This window comes from Cheilinus undulatus, linkage group 13 (assembly GCF_018320785.1).
Source record: "Cheilinus undulatus linkage group 13, ASM1832078v1, whole genome shotgun sequence".
In the NCBI taxonomy this organism is placed as follows: Eukaryota; Metazoa; Chordata; class Actinopteri; order Labriformes; family Labridae; genus Cheilinus; species Cheilinus undulatus.
Genome location: NC_054877.1, coordinates 18687919 through 18706389, shown reverse-complemented (window position 1 = coordinate 18706389; position 18471 = coordinate 18687919). Strand labels below are relative to the sequence as shown.

General features: G+C 39.2%; 1 protein-coding gene across 2 annotated transcripts in view; it reads left to right on the top strand.

The window, feature by feature from the left end:
• The window catches only part of fyco1b (FYVE and coiled-coil domain autophagy adaptor 1b), a 31198-nt gene that overhangs the window by 9459 nt on the left and 3268 nt on the right, over nt 1–18471 (top strand). Inside the window, exons 6-17 of one of the 2 annotated variants that reach the window (XM_041803518.1) lie at nt 1678–1821; nt 5623–5719; nt 5825–8260; nt 8796–8888; nt 9265–9383; nt 9625–9792; nt 10035–10175; nt 13186–13394; nt 13557–13695; nt 14215–14319; nt 16908–17118; nt 18256–18365. In XM_041803518.1, coding sequence (XP_041659452.1) covers nt 1678–1821; nt 5623–5719; nt 5825–8260; nt 8796–8888; nt 9265–9383; nt 9625–9792; nt 10035–10175; nt 13186–13394; nt 13557–13695; nt 14215–14319; nt 16908–17118; nt 18256–18365 — 3972 coding nt within the window. Of the gene's footprint in view, nt 1–1677; nt 1822–5622; nt 5720–5824; nt 8261–8795; nt 8889–9264; nt 9384–9624; nt 9793–10034; nt 10176–13185; nt 13395–13556; nt 13696–14214; nt 14336–16907; nt 17119–18255; nt 18366–18471 lie in introns of those variants that run through there. The other variant, XM_041803519.1, reaches the window with a different exon arrangement.

Below are 18471 nucleotides of genomic sequence, written 5' to 3'. Positions count from 1 at the left end.
CTTAAAATTGTAACTGTAGGGAAAACAGAAGATATTAATGCATTTAGATGATATACTTAACATTTGACTTTTTCTGGCTGGTGTCTCCAAAGTTTCCTACCCCAGATTAAGCTATTCAATATAAAACACGGCAATAGAGTTTTTCAGCTGTTGCTTTTTTTTATCTAGTGTTAACAGATAAAATGCTCAATTAAACAACCTTAAAGCTACAGATGATATCTAAAAAAAAAGACCACAACAGCCAACCAAAACAACAACTCACTATTAATTTTTTAACTTTTAATTATAAATATGTACAGCAACTGTAGGAAACATCTGACCAAAATAAATTCTGTTTCTGTGCATTTTTTTACAGTCACACTTATTCATTTTGTGTGTTTTTGTCGGTTTTAATGGAATTTTCTCTTTTTCATTCAAATTATTTTTTTGTTATTATGTTTATGATTTTTTTGTTCTATTTTGTTCAATATATTTGACTATTTTTTTAATTTTCTGTTGATTTTTTTTCCATCCAAGGTGATCAAATGGACACAGCTCCTACATGACAAGAATCATTCTTGGCAACTTTATCGAATATTTAGAGTGGCTGCTGTCGTTACATTTTTAAAGCATTCCTCAAATAACTGTCTTTTTAAAGTCCCTGTAAAGTGGTACAAAAAACTTTATTTTAGGCTTGTTGTATGCCAGGCCACTGTGTTATGATTCACCAGGCAAAATTTCAGTAATGAGAAACATCCCTAAGTCTATCAAAATATGCTTCAAACTCATGAAAAATGAGGCAGTAAAATCTGCTGGGCGTTTCTATTGACTATTGAAACCACGCCCACTCAGGAGAAACACAGTCCTCTCGAACTTAGAAATATGCATCTGATCAGAGCACAGCTGCATGGCTCTGTGCCAGAACAGAGACAGAAATTGTAGATTAAATTTACTGTTTTCTGGCACAAATCTCTCTGTTATTATACTTTTAATGACATGTAGGCCACTGAGGCTGATAGATTTGGGAAATTTACCTCACAATGAACCATAACACAGCATGTAGCTGGCTGTTAACTTTCAATTAAGGCAGTGACATTGACTAACAACCGACTTTATTGGGATAAACTGCTCTGGGATTTTGTATTATTGTAGCGTTACATGTTTGAGGAGTTTCCCCGTCAAGACCAGAGATGTCATGGGCTCATATATTTGCCCTGCTCAAATAAAACCTAGCCAGGATTAAGGTGAACAATTTTCTAACAGTCTAAATAAAAAATGTAGTCACATATAAATCTCGTTTTCACATGTTATAGCAATGTTATGCCAACATACCTAAGTTTGGATTTCACTTTACAGGACTTTAACTTATTTAGAAAAAATTAACATATTTGTAACAGTCTGTACTTTTGTGAATGGTTGTGGTTTTTAATTATGTCAAAAGAACTAAAATAACAATGCCAAAATAACAACTCTGAAATTTTTAAATCAATTCATGAGTGTAGATTTGTTTGAAAGATGTATTTGTGTGTGTTATTTTATTTATTTATTTATGTTGAACATGTATAAAAGTAAAAATAAACATAATTTAAAAAGTAAAAACAAACAAACAAACAAACAACAAAGAACAATCTGAAATTGAGGAGTTAGGATGTGTGACCCTGATGTTGTGTTTATGCTTTCTGTTTTTTTCCCATGCAGTGACTGGTATTATGCTAGGAGTCCTTTCCTGAAGTCTCACCTCACCGCTGACATAATCAACCATCTTTATGAGCTCAACCAGATCCAATTTGACGTTGCAGCCCGAGGTTATGACCTTGATGCAGACTGGCCAAGCTTTGCAAGGTAACACACAGACATTTACAATGTTTCTTTTACACTTAATTCCTTTGTTTTTGATAACAAAACCTCGATCTGGCCTGTACTTTTTACCTTTTTTCCCCAAGCCTTGGGGTTGGAAATGACCTGATATAACCTTAAATCCCACCTCAGTTCAGAGCAGCTAATGAACAACTGTGTTGAAGCAAGATACGGCATTTCACAACTTAAAGTATCGCTTAATTACCTGATCACTGTGCAGTCACAGCTCTTTTTTAGAGCTTGTGTATGTGCAAATGTGTGGTTGCCCACAATGTGTAAGCGTTGATCGCTGTAACTCATGTCAGCACCTTTACCACAGCTTTTCACTTCCTTGTCATTGATTTACATTCACTCTGCAAGCAGCAGACATGAGTTTTAGAAAGCATATTTTATGTTGCTGCTCTTGTTGGGTGTCTCATTATTGTGATTCTTAATCACAATAGAAAACTTTCGGTCTTACTCTGTTTATTTCTGGGAAAATAAACCCTAACCCTAACCCTAGGGCCAAGAAAAGGCCTGGGGCACGTATTTAAACAGATGTAATTTACAAAGCCTTCTAAAGGAGACGTGTTATTTTTTATTTATTTATGTATACTGTACATTTTTCTTTTTGGGCGTTTTATTGTAGCTACAGGGAAGTGGATAGAAATGGAAACTGGATGTGGAGAATGGCTTGCGGGAAATGGAGTCACTGACTGGACTTAAACTCAGGCTGTCCATTTCAAGAACAGTAGCCTGTGTACATTGAGCACACATAACCACCAGGCTATCTGCGCCCTATCAGAGAGGTTTTTGATAAAAAAAAAAAGGTTTATTATATTAGAACTGGGATTGATGTATTGAAAAAATAATGATGCAATACCAGTGATGTGACCAGTGAAAACATCACTTCATATCTCTGTATTCTAAATACACCATCATTTTGAAATTATGAGTGTTTTTTTAACCGCAGGTGCTTCATTCACTTGCCATAAAGGTAGGAGTAGTAGGAAACCGTCTCAAATTTATATCAAACAATCACATTCAGTTTTTTAAATTTAAATATTAGACTAATAAAAATAGTTTAACATGGCTGAATTTTGTAGTTTTTGACCATTTGAAATAAACAGATAAGTGCTCAACAATGACACTCATCCCTCCAGTAATGCCCTTATGCTTTGCTGATCTGTCACATAACTCACCACATGTCAGTCCTTACAGTTGACTAACCACAGTCGACCAAAAATGCTTACAGTTTGTAAAACACAGTTAAAGTAAACATGAAAGAACATTAAAAACAGTTGAGTTAATTAATAAAACACTATAGAGTCATATATGAGAAAAAAATCTTTAGATATCAAGCTGAACTTTAATTAAAAGCCAGATCGAGGAGGCATGACTTGACCAAAGTTTAATCCTTTCAAGGGAGTGAGCAGGTCTTATATGTTATGTCCCCAGTCTTGGGGGGGGGGGCACGGCAAGGCTTTGTCTGCTCTGAGGCTGCCAAAATTAGATTTACAAATGTTGACTAAAACCATGATAAAGTAGTTATTAAACAGTTTATACAAAGATCTTTTGATAAGAAAAGCATGCATTGGCCTTTTTAGAGGTTTATCAGTGAAACAAACAAAATCTATGTTGATTTTTGACAGCAGTGTGCCACTTTTTCTCCTCTTCTGGGTCCTGGGGGGACTCCTCTTTTTTTTACGTACAAGTGGTGGTGGTGGTGGTGGGGGGGTTCCAAGGAAAAACTGTTCAGAAACACTGGTCTAGGAGAACCTAGGCCCAATTGCCCAAACTCCATCCACTCCTAAGAAAGCCAGCAGCACAATTCCTCGAAAATTAACACAGTGGTTTATTTACCTGGCGCAGAGCAAAAACCATACAACGAAAGATCACCCATTAACACAGAAGTTCTATTTCCTCCCCGTTATACAAAATAACTGGGGTGTTGAAATCTCAGAGTTAACAGAAAGTGTGGGTTTTTGGCTTTAACCACAATCTAGGCAGCTATACATATCAGTTTATAAGTCTGAAATCTTAAAATGAATGCACAGTTTAAGTTTGGCAACCACAAAAGTTTAAGCAATATAACACTATAAATGAAAGTCTGAAATCTTAAGTGTAACACAAGATGTTAAGGTTTGGCTAAACAACAAATTAAGCAAGTTAGCACACATTACTACTACTTTCCTAAATACTTACTTAACTCTCAGAATACAGACTACACACAGAGCAAACAATACACAGGCTGCTTTGTTGGAAGTGGTTGGAGCAAAAGAGGAAGAGCAGGCTGCAGCAGCAGGTATTTGTAGACTTGCTTGGAGTCTCTCAGGTGGCAACAATCTCTGCAGCAGCCATTCAGCCTCAGCACCAGGACCAAATCACACACACACACTCCAACTGTCCTTTTAAGGAGATATCTTCGATAATAAACACTGATAGGGAAAATGTACCCATATCTATACAGTGCTTTCAGAAAGTATTCAGACCCCCTTCACTTTTTTTCAAAAAGGTATTCATGTGTGCACCGAGGCTTCTATCTAGTCACTCTGCCATAAGCCCAGATTGATGGAGGGCTGCAGTGATGGTTGTCCTTCTGGAACTTTGTCCCATCTCCACACAGGATCTATGGAGCTCTGTCAGAGTGACCATCAGGTTCTTAGTCACCTCTCTTAGTAAGGCCCTTCCCTCCTGAGTGCTTGGAATTGTCTTGGTTGAGCCAGACTTCTTTCATTTGAGAATTATGGAGGCCATTTTGCTCTTAGGAACCCTCAGTGCAACATCATTTTTCTTGTAGCCTTCACCGGATCCATGCCTTGAAGCCTTGAAGGTGTGTTTCTTTCCAAATCATGTCCAATCAATTTAATCTACTACAGGTGGACTCCAATCAGCAACTATCTCATCAACAGTCAAGAGAAATTGGAGAAACCTGAGCTATATTTAAAGTGTTGTTGCAAAGGGTCTGAATAATTATGTAAAAGAGAAATTTCAGTTTTTATTTTCCATACTTTTGCAAAAAAAAAAAAAAAAAAGTCTAATTCTGTTTTCAGTATGTCATGATGGGGTACTGAGTGTAGCATCAGGCTGCAGCAAAACAAAACTGAAAAAAGTGAAGGTGGTCTGAATACTTTCTGAATCCACTGTATGTTCTCTCAGTGATAAATCTTGCATCATTCCCTGATTCTTTCTTTGAAATACAGCAAATTAGAGTAGAGTTTGTGTTTGTAGTCAGCCAGAACCTGCACATTATTTGCAAACAGTTTCATCCAAATGTTTTAAAGAAATAAGTGCACCTGTTGAATAGATAACAACTGTAGCTATTATGATTACCACCAATATCTGATATGCAGATATTTTCAAAATTCCTTTAGATAACAATACATAAATGTAGGTCAGACCTAAAACTTCAGTCCTAAAAAGACACTTCAAAGTTTAAGGATGAACAAAAAAAGACTCTTGCTGACATACTCAGGTCTGTCGGTCCTGCCTGAAACTACCACTAACTTATTTGTACATGTGGCCAATATATATCCAACCAATATCGGCAGATAACTTAAGTCAATATATCAGTCGGAAATATCAACAGAAATTTTTATATCTACCAAGATAATAATACATTTTTAAGGTGTTTTTCTTCTGATACCGATATCATGCCAACAATATTGTGCTTCCCCAGTACTTAAGCATAGTAATGCTCTCTTTATTCAGCTGAAGTTCATTTTAATTGTCAAAAAAGATTTTGTTGTAATTGACTAATTCAGCTGATTTATAATATTTAATTTCTTTTTTATTTTTTTGTTCAAGGCGAACTTTAGGCTCTGCCTCACCAGCGTTCTTGTGGAAACCTCCAAGTCGCTGCTCCAGTGTCAACAGCCTCGTTAGCAGCTACTCACATACACAGGTACATGTGTGTATATTCACACACACTATCTGATTCAAATATTTGTAAATTTGATTGAATGTTGAGCAGCAATTGACCCAAATTCACATTACTTTTACTGAATAGGCACAGGAGTTCCTCCCAGCCCCTGAGCTGAATCACAGTCTCCTTGGTGAACTGGGTGAACTGGGCGAACCTTCTCCCTGTAGCATTGCTGAGAACCTCCGCATCGAGCTCGACCAGTCCGAGCTCAGACAACAAGAGCTTCTGGCACGTGTGGAGGAATTAGGCAAAGAGGCTGTTGAGCTGAAGGGAGTCGTCAAAGACCTTAAAGGGCAACTTTTAACTCAACGGTCCTCTGTCCAACCAGTGAGTACGACAGCCCAAATAACCGAAGAAACGAATCATCTGGAGAAAGCCAATGATGTTCAAACTAGCAGGGAAACAATAAACAGGGAACTTCAAGACAGACTCACGGCAGCTGAGAACAAAAACATGGAGCTTCTATCCAAGTTGGATGAAGCTCTGAAAGAAAAGGGACAGCAAGCTGCTAGCTACTGCGACTCAGCCTGGAAAATCCAGGATCTCCTAGATAAACTCAAGACAGCAGAGGAGGAGAAGTTGGAGGCAAAGAGAGAGGCAGAAGACAAGGCCAGACACTCTGAGCGTCTGTCCCAGGAGCTTAAACTCAGGGAGGAGGAGTTGAGGGAAAGTGAGGAGAAGCTGGCTGAAGTTAAAGCCGGAGCTCATGATGAGCGGGAAAAGGCCCTCAGACGGCTGGAGGATCTCCAAGGCGCAGTCGGCAGAATTCAGGGGGCGTTGACTTTGAAAGAGAAAGAGACGGGGAACTTGAGAGCCCAGCTTCAGGATCTACAAGCATCACTAGAGTGCAGAGAGCGGCAGGCCGAGGAGCTGAGGAAAAGACTGCAGGAGGAGAGGGAGGAGGTGGAGCAGAGATGTAGCATGAGCAGCTTCCACACTGAAGAACTGGAGAGTCAGATACTTGATGTAAGAATAGCACTAAAGAGCAGAGAAAAAGAGCTAGCTGTTAGCTCAGAGAGAATCAAACACTTAGAGGAGCAGCTGGAGAAGTTAAACGTTGAAAAGGAAAGTCTGAGCTCTAGACTTTCTGATAATGACGAACTCTCCTGTGACCAAACTGAGAACCTTGAGGACTTCAAAACCCAATGTAGCAGCCTCAAGGAAATCAATGCAACACTTCTCTTAACAGTTAAGAAGAGTGAAGAAAGCATTACAGAGCTGACTGAGAGTAGAGCAGTCTTGTTAGACCAGCTAGCATGTTTGAGGGCATCTGAGAAACACTTAAAGGGAAGAGTTGAGGCTGCAAACATGTGTGTGGAAGATCGTGAGATGAAACTTCTGGATGAAAACCTGCATTTGGAGGAGATTGCACAAAAATTGCTCTCCCAGAAAGACATATCTGATACTCACTTAAAGAAGCTAGAGGAGGATAATAAGGAGCTTCTTCATTTACAGTCTTCATTGAAGGTACAGTTAGCCACAACTCAACAGGAACTTGACTCAATCACTGCCAAAGCTGCACAGTTAGACAAAAGCCTCACCATGTCCCAAAGAAGCCAAGCAGAGCTACTTGAAAAACTGCAGGAAACTGAGGCTAAACTGAGAGAACAGACTGTTAAATGTGGACTTCTGCAGGCGAGAGCAGAGGAGCTGGAGAGCAGGTCTGGGGAGCTTCACGATGAAAAAGGAGCTGCAGAGAGTAACGAAAAAACACAAAAACATCACGATGAGCATCAGACATCTTCACTGGAAGCCCCGCTCAGGCTGGTTATAGCCGAGGCTCAACTAGAACTCAATCTGAGGGAGGTGCACAGGCTCCAGGAGGAGGTGGTGGAGCTCAGAGCTCAGGTTTTAGCAGGAACTGAGGAGAGGCTTAAAGTTCAGGCACTACAGGAGGTGACAGAGTCCTCTAGAGAAGATCTCCGTGTTTTATCCGAACAACTCAAAGCCCAGGTTGAGGAGCTCAACCGTAAACATGTGGATGAGATTCTGCGATCACGGGAGCGAGAGGAGGCTATTATCCGAGAGCGTGACGGGGAGGCTCAAGCTCGAGCACGACTGGCAACAGAATTGACGGCTTCTAGAGATGAGTTCAATAAGCTGAAGATGCGTTATGACACCCTGTGCTTGGAGAACAGCGAATCCAGAGAGGCGCTGCATAGAGCCAACACAGAAACAGCTGAACTGGGAGTCCATGTGTGCATGCTAACTGCAGAGAATGAAGAGGCTCGTCTGCGCTGGGAGGGTTTGTCAGCAAGGCTGCAGGAGCTGGAAGACGAGGCTGCTAAGGAGGCAGACAGGCTGAACGCCTGCATAGAGCAGCTACGGGAGGAGAACCAGCAACTCCTTGATCAACTTCACAAAGACAAGGGTTTGCTGGAAACAAAGCAGGAGCTGCAGCAAGAGCTGAGCAAGGCCCAACAGGAAGCTGAAGTTGTGCAGATGACAAGCCAGGAGGAGATTCAAGAACTCCGCTCCCAACTCAACAACCAAACCATGAACCATGGCAGTCTGCTTCAGGTCAGTCATAATAAAATTCAACCTAAAAATGTAGTCTGTTGGTCTTTATGTGAACAAAAAAACCTGATATTCTACCATGAGTAATTGAGGATTACATGAAATCTGTTTTCTATTTGATAATGCCAATTCCTCTGCCATATATTTGGATTAGCAAACTTTGTTGCAGGCTTGAATTGTGCAAGACAGATGCTTGAAATTAAAAATAGACAGCATGGCCATGTAAAAAGAGACAGTATTACAGTTTTTGATGCACTGTAGTTTTTAAGATAACACCATCCAGTCATTTTGATATGGAGTGACACTCAGTAGCTTTAAAAAGTCTAAATAAGCAGTTTACAGAGACAGATTTGTGCTTGGACAGCTAATCTGAAAGTAGAAATCTTTTCCCTGGGTTACACCCTTTAAACTTTAGTGTAACAAAACAAAATGCCTACCCCTTTTTTTTGCATTGTCAGTATATCTATTTCAGTGTCTTACTTTTGCACCTTATTTGCTGTGTCATTAGCGGATTTACTTGTCTTTTTTTATCATCTAGGATCTGAATCGGGAAATAGAGGACGTGAAATTCCAGCTGACAACTGAACAAGATAAAGTGGCTGACCTGGATAACAAACTCAAAGTGTTGGAGGTGAGAGAATCCTTAAATTCAGATTCAGAAAAATGTTTTCTACTCCATATTAAACAGAGTTTTCTACTCCCCATCTAATCATAAAGGAGTTAGATCATGTTTATATAAATGGTTGAAGTATTTCCATAATGATATCACATATAAGTGGACTTCATGCAAGAAAATAGTCTTATCTGTTCAACTTAATCCATAAAATGATCGTTCTGACAAAAATGCAAATCTGTATTTGTATTGGTGTGTCTTGGAGTGATAAATGGAAGCACAAACTTCAGTTCCACTGCATATCCCAGCAGTTGAAGTAATCATAACATTGTGGTCGCAGGTGCAATTCACAAAGCAGCAGAAATAATGTGTTGCTTTGCCGTACTGATTGCAGGCTGCGAATCAGAGATATTGCCAACAGATTGAGGAGAAAAACATCCAGATGGCTGAGTCTGAAAATCTCATCCAGCAGAAAGACGACGAGATAATCCATCTGAAAGGGAATTTATCAAGGTGAGATACTTTATTCATAATCACACATTCTGGACCAAATTAGAGCTCTGTGAAAAAAGCATTTTATCTTGTTTGTTTGGATCAGAATGTTGTTTTTTTGTGTAGTTTGTCTTTTCTAGGATATTTCCTGTGTTTGTTCTTACTGTTTTTGAAATTCAAACCTAAAACTGCATCCACACTATCAAAGCCACCATAAAAACATTTTTAATCCATTTTTGAATCAATGTGTTTATGAATGTAGGTCTGAGGACAGCCTCGCAGCAGCTCAGATAGCCTGTCAGGAGATGTGTGAAAATCTACGGAGAGTCACGCAGGACAAACAGAGCTTTGATCTGAAGACAGCTGCTGAACTTGATGATCTTTACCGCACCAAAATCAATCTGGAGGAAAGGCTAGTTGAGCTCATCAGGTACAAACTCGCTTCTCCTTTTCACCTTTGAATACTATTTATTCCCCTTTTTTAGTCAGCTGCGCTAGTTGAGTCTATACACAAGGAGTTAAGACATGACCCCCAGATTTTTTAGAACAAATGCCTCAGGTTGTGTCTGTTTAAATACATACATACATACATACAGTCTTGATACTGCATAATCTGCTGTAAAGTGTGGGAATCAAATATAAATACTGAATGCCTGATGGTGCTCTCTGCAGGGAGAAAGATGCACTGTGGCAGCGGACAGATGCGCTGGAGTTTGAGCAGAAACTACGGGATGAGGAGACGGAGAGGGATGTTAACTACTGTTTGGGCTGTCACACTCAGTTCAGCTGGTGGCTCCGCAAGTACAGCTGCAGGTCAGACGGTCTTCTGACAAAACAAACCAACACACATATCACTATGGCAATAAAAACAAATTGCTGCAGTGACAGGGTTTTTTAAGTTTTAAAATGAGTTAACGGATCAGTTCATACTTTATTGATTCCACTTACAATACTTCCTCTCTTGACATCTTACAGTTACAGAGAAATGAAAGTGCTCGTATTGTGCCACTGAACAACTTTCCCATGTTGAGTTCTGGTACAGATCTGTCAAATGTCAGAGGAACTAAGACATGCCAAACAGTGACATTTTGACATTTTGTCTGAGTTTCACTTCATATTCAGAGTGTAACCAAAAAAAAAAAAAAAAAAAAAAGGGTTGAATAAGTTCTACTGTAGAGTTTACATTAAAACTCAGTTTTAATTAGGGCTGGGCGGTATTGCCAAAAAATAAAATCTTAGATGTTTTTTAAATGATTTTGATTGATATTCTTTCCTGCTTATAAAAACTACTGTTGAAAAAGAAGTAACATAAAAGCTCATTTTTCTTTTGTTTCGTTAGAAATATTTAACCAAAGTAAACAGAATTTATCCTTTGAGGCTAATGTCTAAGCTGTAAACTTGTCTTTAAAGGCAACCTATGCAGTTTCAGGGAAGGGGAAGCTGCCAGTGCACTAAAGCCCGTTTTAGACTGGGAGCGTGACGCACGCGTCTCGACGGCGACACGCGTGGATTTTCAGTTTGATTGCATGTTAACAAGTCAGGGCTTTCAAACTGCCTGCATGTGCGCCGCATCTCGCACAGCTGGTACGCCCGGCTCAGGCGTGGAGGGTTGAGAGCTTCAAAGTCTCGCCTATTTTTTCCACGCACCATGTGTGGGCGTGGATCATATTAGACAAGAAAATGATAAATGGAGAGCCATATTTACATCACTGTGGCAAATATGCACATAGAATAAGTTTACAATGTGTTTCTTGATAACCCTGAGGAAGGCCACAGGCTTAAATGTGCCTGTTTTATAAAGTTGTTCCCTAAAGAGCAACTATTAGTGAAGCTTTATGTCCCCACACTGGTTGAATATGTCACAGGAAAGATAAACACCTATAAATGCTTTTCTGGTTTGTGCTTTTCAAATTGAAAGCCTGGTTTAGTATTTCTGTAGAGAAACTCCATTCACTTGTACAGAATGCTTTTGTTTCGAATAGTTCCTGACAAATTCCTCCATACGCTGAATCAATAAGCTTGTAGGGGGCTTTATTCAGGTAAAACTTGTGGAGAAGGACAGGGCTTTGAGAGCAGGAAAATGCGGCTGACATGCAGCAAACTCACGGCCTGTGTGAAAGCCGCACTGGCAGGAGCCGGAGCTGACACGCATGACACACGCAAGCAGCAAAACATGCTCCCAGTCTGAAACGGGCGTAAGGGTCTACCAAAATTGGTTTTTCAGGGCCGATATTGATACCTATTATTGGTGCTGCATGCAATCAATAACCATTATTTGGAACCAATATGCATTTGTTATGACAAACAAAGTTCACTTAATGTGCAAAAGTAAAACTGCATGTTAAAAAAATTAAGGGAAATAATGTTCACTTCCAGTGTCAGTGCCACCCGGGCCTCAGAATTGATTGGCTGGTAATTGTAAAATCAAGCCAATCAAATAGTGTTGTGGGCAGGATATTAGGTGAGACTGGAGAGAGAGAGGACGACACACCTTGCAATTGAGCAAAAGTAGCATGACTTGGATTTAATTGATTTTCGCTGATTATCTCTAAAATACAATGCCCATACCTATAAACATACAAATGCCAAATATCAGCATCAGTAATCAGCCTGGCAGATAAATGGTCTATGGACAAATCTTGCTAGCATCAAAATAGTCAAAAAAGAGCAGGATTCAGAACATGTGTTTCAGAAGATAACTGTCCCCCATGGAAAGTAAGCCCTGTTTACTTTGATGCTGTTAAAACTAGATGTGCATATATTTTATTAAATTCTGATAAAAAAAAGTAGTGTATGACAGTGTATTGGTGTCACCCTAAAAGAACTGAAGGGCATCTGTTAATTTTTGAGGCGAAAAGTATTTTTTTTTAGATAATAAAGTTGTACATTTACAAGAAACTACACTTAAAATTTTGAAGTTAAAGTTGTAAATTTATTGGGAAAAAAACGCTGAATTTTTCCAAGTTTCAAAATTCATAACTTTTGACATTAGGAACTCAAAGAAAAGTTTTTAATGTAAAAAATGTACAATTGTGTAAAGTCAGAGATGTACAAGAAACCAAACTAAAAACAGTGTTTTGATGTTCAGCTTTATTATCTCAAAAGCTCTAAGTTTTGATTCATGTACATTTACAACTTTCAAAGTCAACATTTATAGTTTTTTTATTGTTTGTAAATGTATGACTTTTTAAACACAAAATTGTGAGTTTATTATTGTAAATTAATTGATCCTTTATATCGAGTAGCCCTCTTGTGTTGAGGCAACATTAGTACTGCACCATCATGCAGCCTTCTTGACAAAGTCAAAACAGCTCAGTGAAGAAACAGTAATGTCTAACTGTAACTCAGTGCTGCTCTGGGTGATCTCATACACTATTTGTACCTGAAAATTTCAATTCTAGGCATTATTACATACAGTGATTTAGAACATACAGTGCATTCATAAAGAATTAAGACCCCCTTCACTTTTTCGGATTTGGTATATTGTAGCCTTATGCTGCAGTCAAATAAATTCATTTTTATTCCCATTAATCTACACTCAGTAATCTATCATGACAAAGTCAAAACAGAATTTTCAAATTTTTTCCCAACGTTGGGGAAAACCACAAAGTCTGAGGGATTATTAGGGACAATTTTATTTTTCCTATTTATTTGTCTTTTTTTTTTTTTTTAACTAAAAACTTTTAAGATCATTCAGTATGAAAAGCTTCATGAAGTTACATAAGTGTATTCTTTGCACTTGAATTATCTTCATTTCATAATGCATTTCATAAGCACTCATTACTCACCCAGTCTACCTCCATCACATTGCCTCTATTTCCAGACTGTGTGGGCGTCCCTTCTGCTACTACTGCTGCAGCAACACAGTGAGCACCCAGCAGGGCGGCAGCAGAGAGCGCTGCTGCAGAGACTGTTACAACCAGCACAGCGCAGTGGTAGAGCGCCACCCACAGGAAGAATTGAGTACCAGCATACCGGGGACACCTTTCCATCGTTTGCTGCAGGCTGGGAGGGCTGTGACCAGTGTATCAGGTAACAGAACAGACTTTAGCACACTGAAGTCATGTTGTGTCATATGCTGAGGTGTTTATACCCTCTCTTTATAAAAGGCTGTGATTTAAACAGGATACACAGAGCAGTATAAGCAGAGTGATGAGTGCAATAATGATAATACAACTAATGTTTATTTCGCAGGAACAGATGAAGGGAAAAAGCAAGACGATGGTGTGTTTGACATCATCACAGAAGAGGAAGTGAGTGGGGTCTATGACAGTGAACTCTCTTTTGCCACTGCCTGCTCTCCTGGACACGGACAGCAGGGGGCAGCACAGCTGTAAGTATAACATGCATTCACTCTCAGGGGAGATAAGACTGTGGCTCAGGGAGACAGTGGTACAGATGAAACACAGCAACATGACAGATGAATTTCACCACAGGAGCAGCATTAATGTACACACATTTTTAGTTTATGCCATGCAAACTTCACAGAAGTGTTTTCTCTCAATTCTAGATTTAGTGCAGTGGGAAATCACAAATTATTTCAACAAAAGAGGGATGCAGTGGTCTGATCTTAGCAGAAAAATAAGATTTAAAGAAACATTTTTCTTCATTTTTATAGCCTCTCATTCATTGAACATTGTCTTATTATAAAAGCCTCTATTAGAGGTGCATGATTACTTAACATGCAGCATTATGGGTTTCTTCTGGCTATGCGTGCATCATCTTTAATAAGTTATTTATGGATTTTTAAATTTGTATTTAATGTGTTCTGTATGAGCCTCATCAAGGATTTATTTATCTTCAGATTAATCTTAACTGTGTGTCATCATGAAATATCTTTTACTGTTTCCAGATCCAACAGTGCCAGTGGAGGAGACCTGACATCAGAAGAAACTGACGACCTCAGCACTACAGTTCAGGATGCAGAGATCGGCCTGCTGAAGTCTGGAGAACTCACGTGAGTTTTACATGCAGTAAGTTACGCTGGAAAACCCTGGGGGTAGCAGAGTTAACGCAGGCAAAAGGTTGGACTTGGAGCTTTAAGAGGAAGTGTCTTGTGTGTTTTTCTGCTAAAAACTATAGTGCAAGTAACGAAATGGGAAGTGAAACATGACAATTCACCACAATTAGGGTGAAGGGCAGCTTTCTGTGTCACTTGTGATGTCAGATGTCCGTTTCATTTCTGTTGTAATTTGGGGAAGGTTTGTTTATTAATGAAAAAGTTTTAAGGCTTCACAACAGCAGCACCTGAAACAGTGACGTACTTCTGTGCAAACAGCTAAATCAAAGGCACAAAACTAGATAAAACAAGAACTCCATCAGTGTCTCTCATTAAAGCTGAAAAAGATGAGTCTTCAGATGCCATGTGTACAGTGTTACTTTTACTTCAAGGACACTTTTGTGAGGGCTACTTGATCAAGTTATCTGGGTTCTTGGCATAAATGTACCAAAATATACAGTGCCTAAAAAAAGTATTGCTTCCCTTGGATGTTTTACCTTTTTATTGATTTTATAAATCAATCACGGTCGATATAATTTTTTTATTTTTTTTTTAACAAAAAGAAAACCTTTAATGTCAAATTAACAACAGATTTCCTCAAAGTAATTCCAATTGAATAAAAATATGTAATTTAAGATAAGTGACTGCATAAATATTCACCCCCTTTTAAGTGACTGACCTAATTCAACAGAGGTCCAACCAACTGGTGCTAGTAGTCTCACAATTAGTGCAGTGCCTGTGACTCAAGTGATTGTAGTATAAAGACACCTGTGAGTGGAAGGTCCAGTTACTAGTTAATGAGTATTCCTGGCTAACATTACACCATCAAAACAAAAGAACACCCCCAAGCAACTAAGAAAAAGGTTATTGAAACGTTTTAGTCAGGAGATGGATATCAAAAAATTTCCAAGGCTCAGGGTTCAGTTAAAAATCCATTCTCAAGAAATGGAAGGAATATGCCACATGTGTAAATCTGCCTACATCAGGCCATCCTTACAAACTGAGTGACTGTGCAAGAAGGAGACTAGTGAGAGAGGTTACCAAGACATCTATGACTACTCTGAAGGAGTTACAAGCTTCAGCAGCTGAGATGGGAAAGACTCTGCATAAACAACTGTTGCCCCAGTTCTTCACCAGTCAAAGCTTTATGGGAGAGTGGCAAAAAGAAAGCCACTGTTGAAGAAAACTCATTAAGTCTTGACTACAGTTCACCAAACGGCATGTGGGAGACCCCATGATTAAGTGGAAGAAAGTTCTTTGGTCTGATGAGACCAAAATGTTGCTTTTTGGCCATCAGACAAGACGCTATGTAAGGGGACACCAAACACTGTGCATCACCACAAACACACCATCCCCACTATGAAGCATGGTGGTGGCAGCATAATGCTGTGGGGATGCTGGGCCCTGGAAGGCTTGTGAAGGTAGAGGGTTAAATGAATGAGAGCAAAATATCAGAAAATCCTGGAGGACAATCTTTTTCAGTCTGCAGTAGAACAGCAAGACAATGACTTGAAGCATACAGCGAAAGCTACACAGAAATAGTTAAAAGACAACAAGGTGAATATTCTGGATCGGCCGAGTCAAATCCAATTGAGAATTTGAGGCTGGACTTGAAAAGATCTATTCACAGCTGATCCCCATTCAACCTGACAGAGCTTTAGCAGTTTTGCGAAGAAGAATGGAGAAGAATTGCAGTGTCCAGATGAGCAAGCCTGATTAAGACCTATCCACACAGACTCAGTGCTGTGATTGCAGCCAAAGGTGCATCTACTAAATACTGACTTGCAGGGGTGGATATTTATGCAGTCACTTTTTCACATTACATATTTTGTTTTGTTTCCATTACTTTGTAGATATCTGTTTTAAATTTGACATTAATGAGGTTATTTTGTACTTTCTTGGGTCAAAAAGCCAAATTATATTGACCATGATTGATTTATAAAATCAGTAAAAGCATCCAATGGGCTGAATACTTTTAATGGGCATTGCATGTTTGCATGTGAGCAGCCTCATCCTCAGCCTGACTTGACAATTCTCATTTTGATAAATCAGAATCAGAAACACCTTATATATCCCTGGAAGGACAGACAAAACACTGCCGAATAAATGCATAACGTTCTGTGCACATGTATTTTGTGATGCCCTTTTTACTGATGGAAACATTTTTAGAGTGACGAAAGCTACTATGAAGTCTGACGACATAGTCTGTTGTTTTGATGACCAACATCTGTGTCAGTTGGCAGTGCTGGTGCTGGATGAACAACAGATATTGGAGCAGTAGTAAGCTGCTTCACAGGAAACAGCAGCAACAAGTGTAATTTTGTTTGACCTACTGGAATAGATAAAGATAAGAATTAAAGTCAGAGAATGATTTTTTTTATTTAAGACAAGATTTCTTCCAGGGATAATATTTTTGAAGTTCTGTGTAAAAGTATAAAAGACACCTAATAGTTCTTTTAAATTTACTCATAGAGTAATGCACAGTGTTCTCAGAAACATAACAGTATGGATAACTGTTTTTTTTTTCTTCCTGTACTTTACTGCAGGCTTTCTGCTCACTTTGGGGTGAATGACATCTCAGGGTTTGGAGACAGCTCCCGAGAGCTCTTCATCAAGTCCAGCTGCTACAGCACCATCCCCATCACCATGAGTGCTCCTGGTCCCACTGTCAGCTGGACGTTCACCTCTGAACCCAAGAGCATCTCCTTCAGCGTGGTCTACAGGGAGAGTGCAGAGACTCCACTAGAGCAAGCAAAGGTGAGACGTCACACATGCCAATAGAGAGAAAAAAAGACACAATACTTTCCCTTAGGGTGCTTCTAACAGCCAGGATCCCAACACATAGCCAAAGACATCATCTCTCAGAGCAAAGAAAAGAACAAATGACCCATCTTATGATGAGCTAACCACCTTTACAAAGAAAAAAAGTCATTGGGCCTCACGTTGTTCCCTTGGTTGTGAACAAGACACCCTTATGGCACCTGAGGGATTTTCTTCAAACTTTGCAAAAAGGTTCACTCTGCCCCAAGGATAATCTGATCAGATTTTGTTCACTGTAGATCAAGGGTGCCTCACGTTCATCTCTAACTTATACGATTTCTACCAGTTACACAACCAGGGAAAACATCCCAACCCTTCTTCTTTATCCACCACTGTATTTACCCCCATACGGTGACTGTACAGTCTGGATACTTGATAGTACTCAGAAAGAAGAATACACATTTATTTTTTACTAAATTTGATGAAAGATTTGAAGAAAGAAGTGCAGCGTTAGTCGTACGCCCAGCCGTGATCAGCTGATGGCCAGCTGATCCCAATTATCTCCTCCCAGCTCCCACAGCCAATCACAGCTCTTTCTCTCAACACAGCAGTGTATTTAAATATGATGTACTTCTCACTAATCCCTGCTATTATTAATGCTGATGCACCACACTGCTGCTGTCAGAGCTTAACCTCCTCCACCCTAGCCTCTTCCTTTATAGCATAAAGCTTGCAGATACTTTCTACTATGGATTAATTGCTGTTGAACTAATTTTATTGTATTCAGTACCTTCATAAATATATCTATCTATATGAGGGTTTTTAACAATTAGGGGTGAGAGAAAAAATCTATATATCATAGTATCGCAATATTTTGTGTGGCAATATATCATATCGTATGTTCCGCCAAGTAGTGTTTGTTTTTACAGATCAATTGCCTATATGATCTGAAGTCTATGATAATGGATAAATAGCCCAAGCAAGCTGCTTGACTAACCCAGGGAGCATCCTTTGAGCAGAGACTTCCCCACCAATATTAAAGTGTATATCCATTGTGCAATAAAATGTTAAAATGTATGACAAGAGTGTTCCTGACTGAATTAAGTTTTTGATATCTGTCTTTGCTATCTAAAGGTTTTGATCCCGCTGACTCGCTGCAACTCACACAAAGAGACGATCCAGGGGGAGCTAAAAGTTAGAAACGCTGGAGAATACATTCTCATCTTTGACAACTCCTTCTCCAGGTCAGGCACTCGTTCACTTATAAGAGGGGTTCTTGTGTGTTTAAAAAAATTTTTAGCACATGATTTTAAGACCTTGCAGGTTAAAGGATCATAAATATTAAACGTT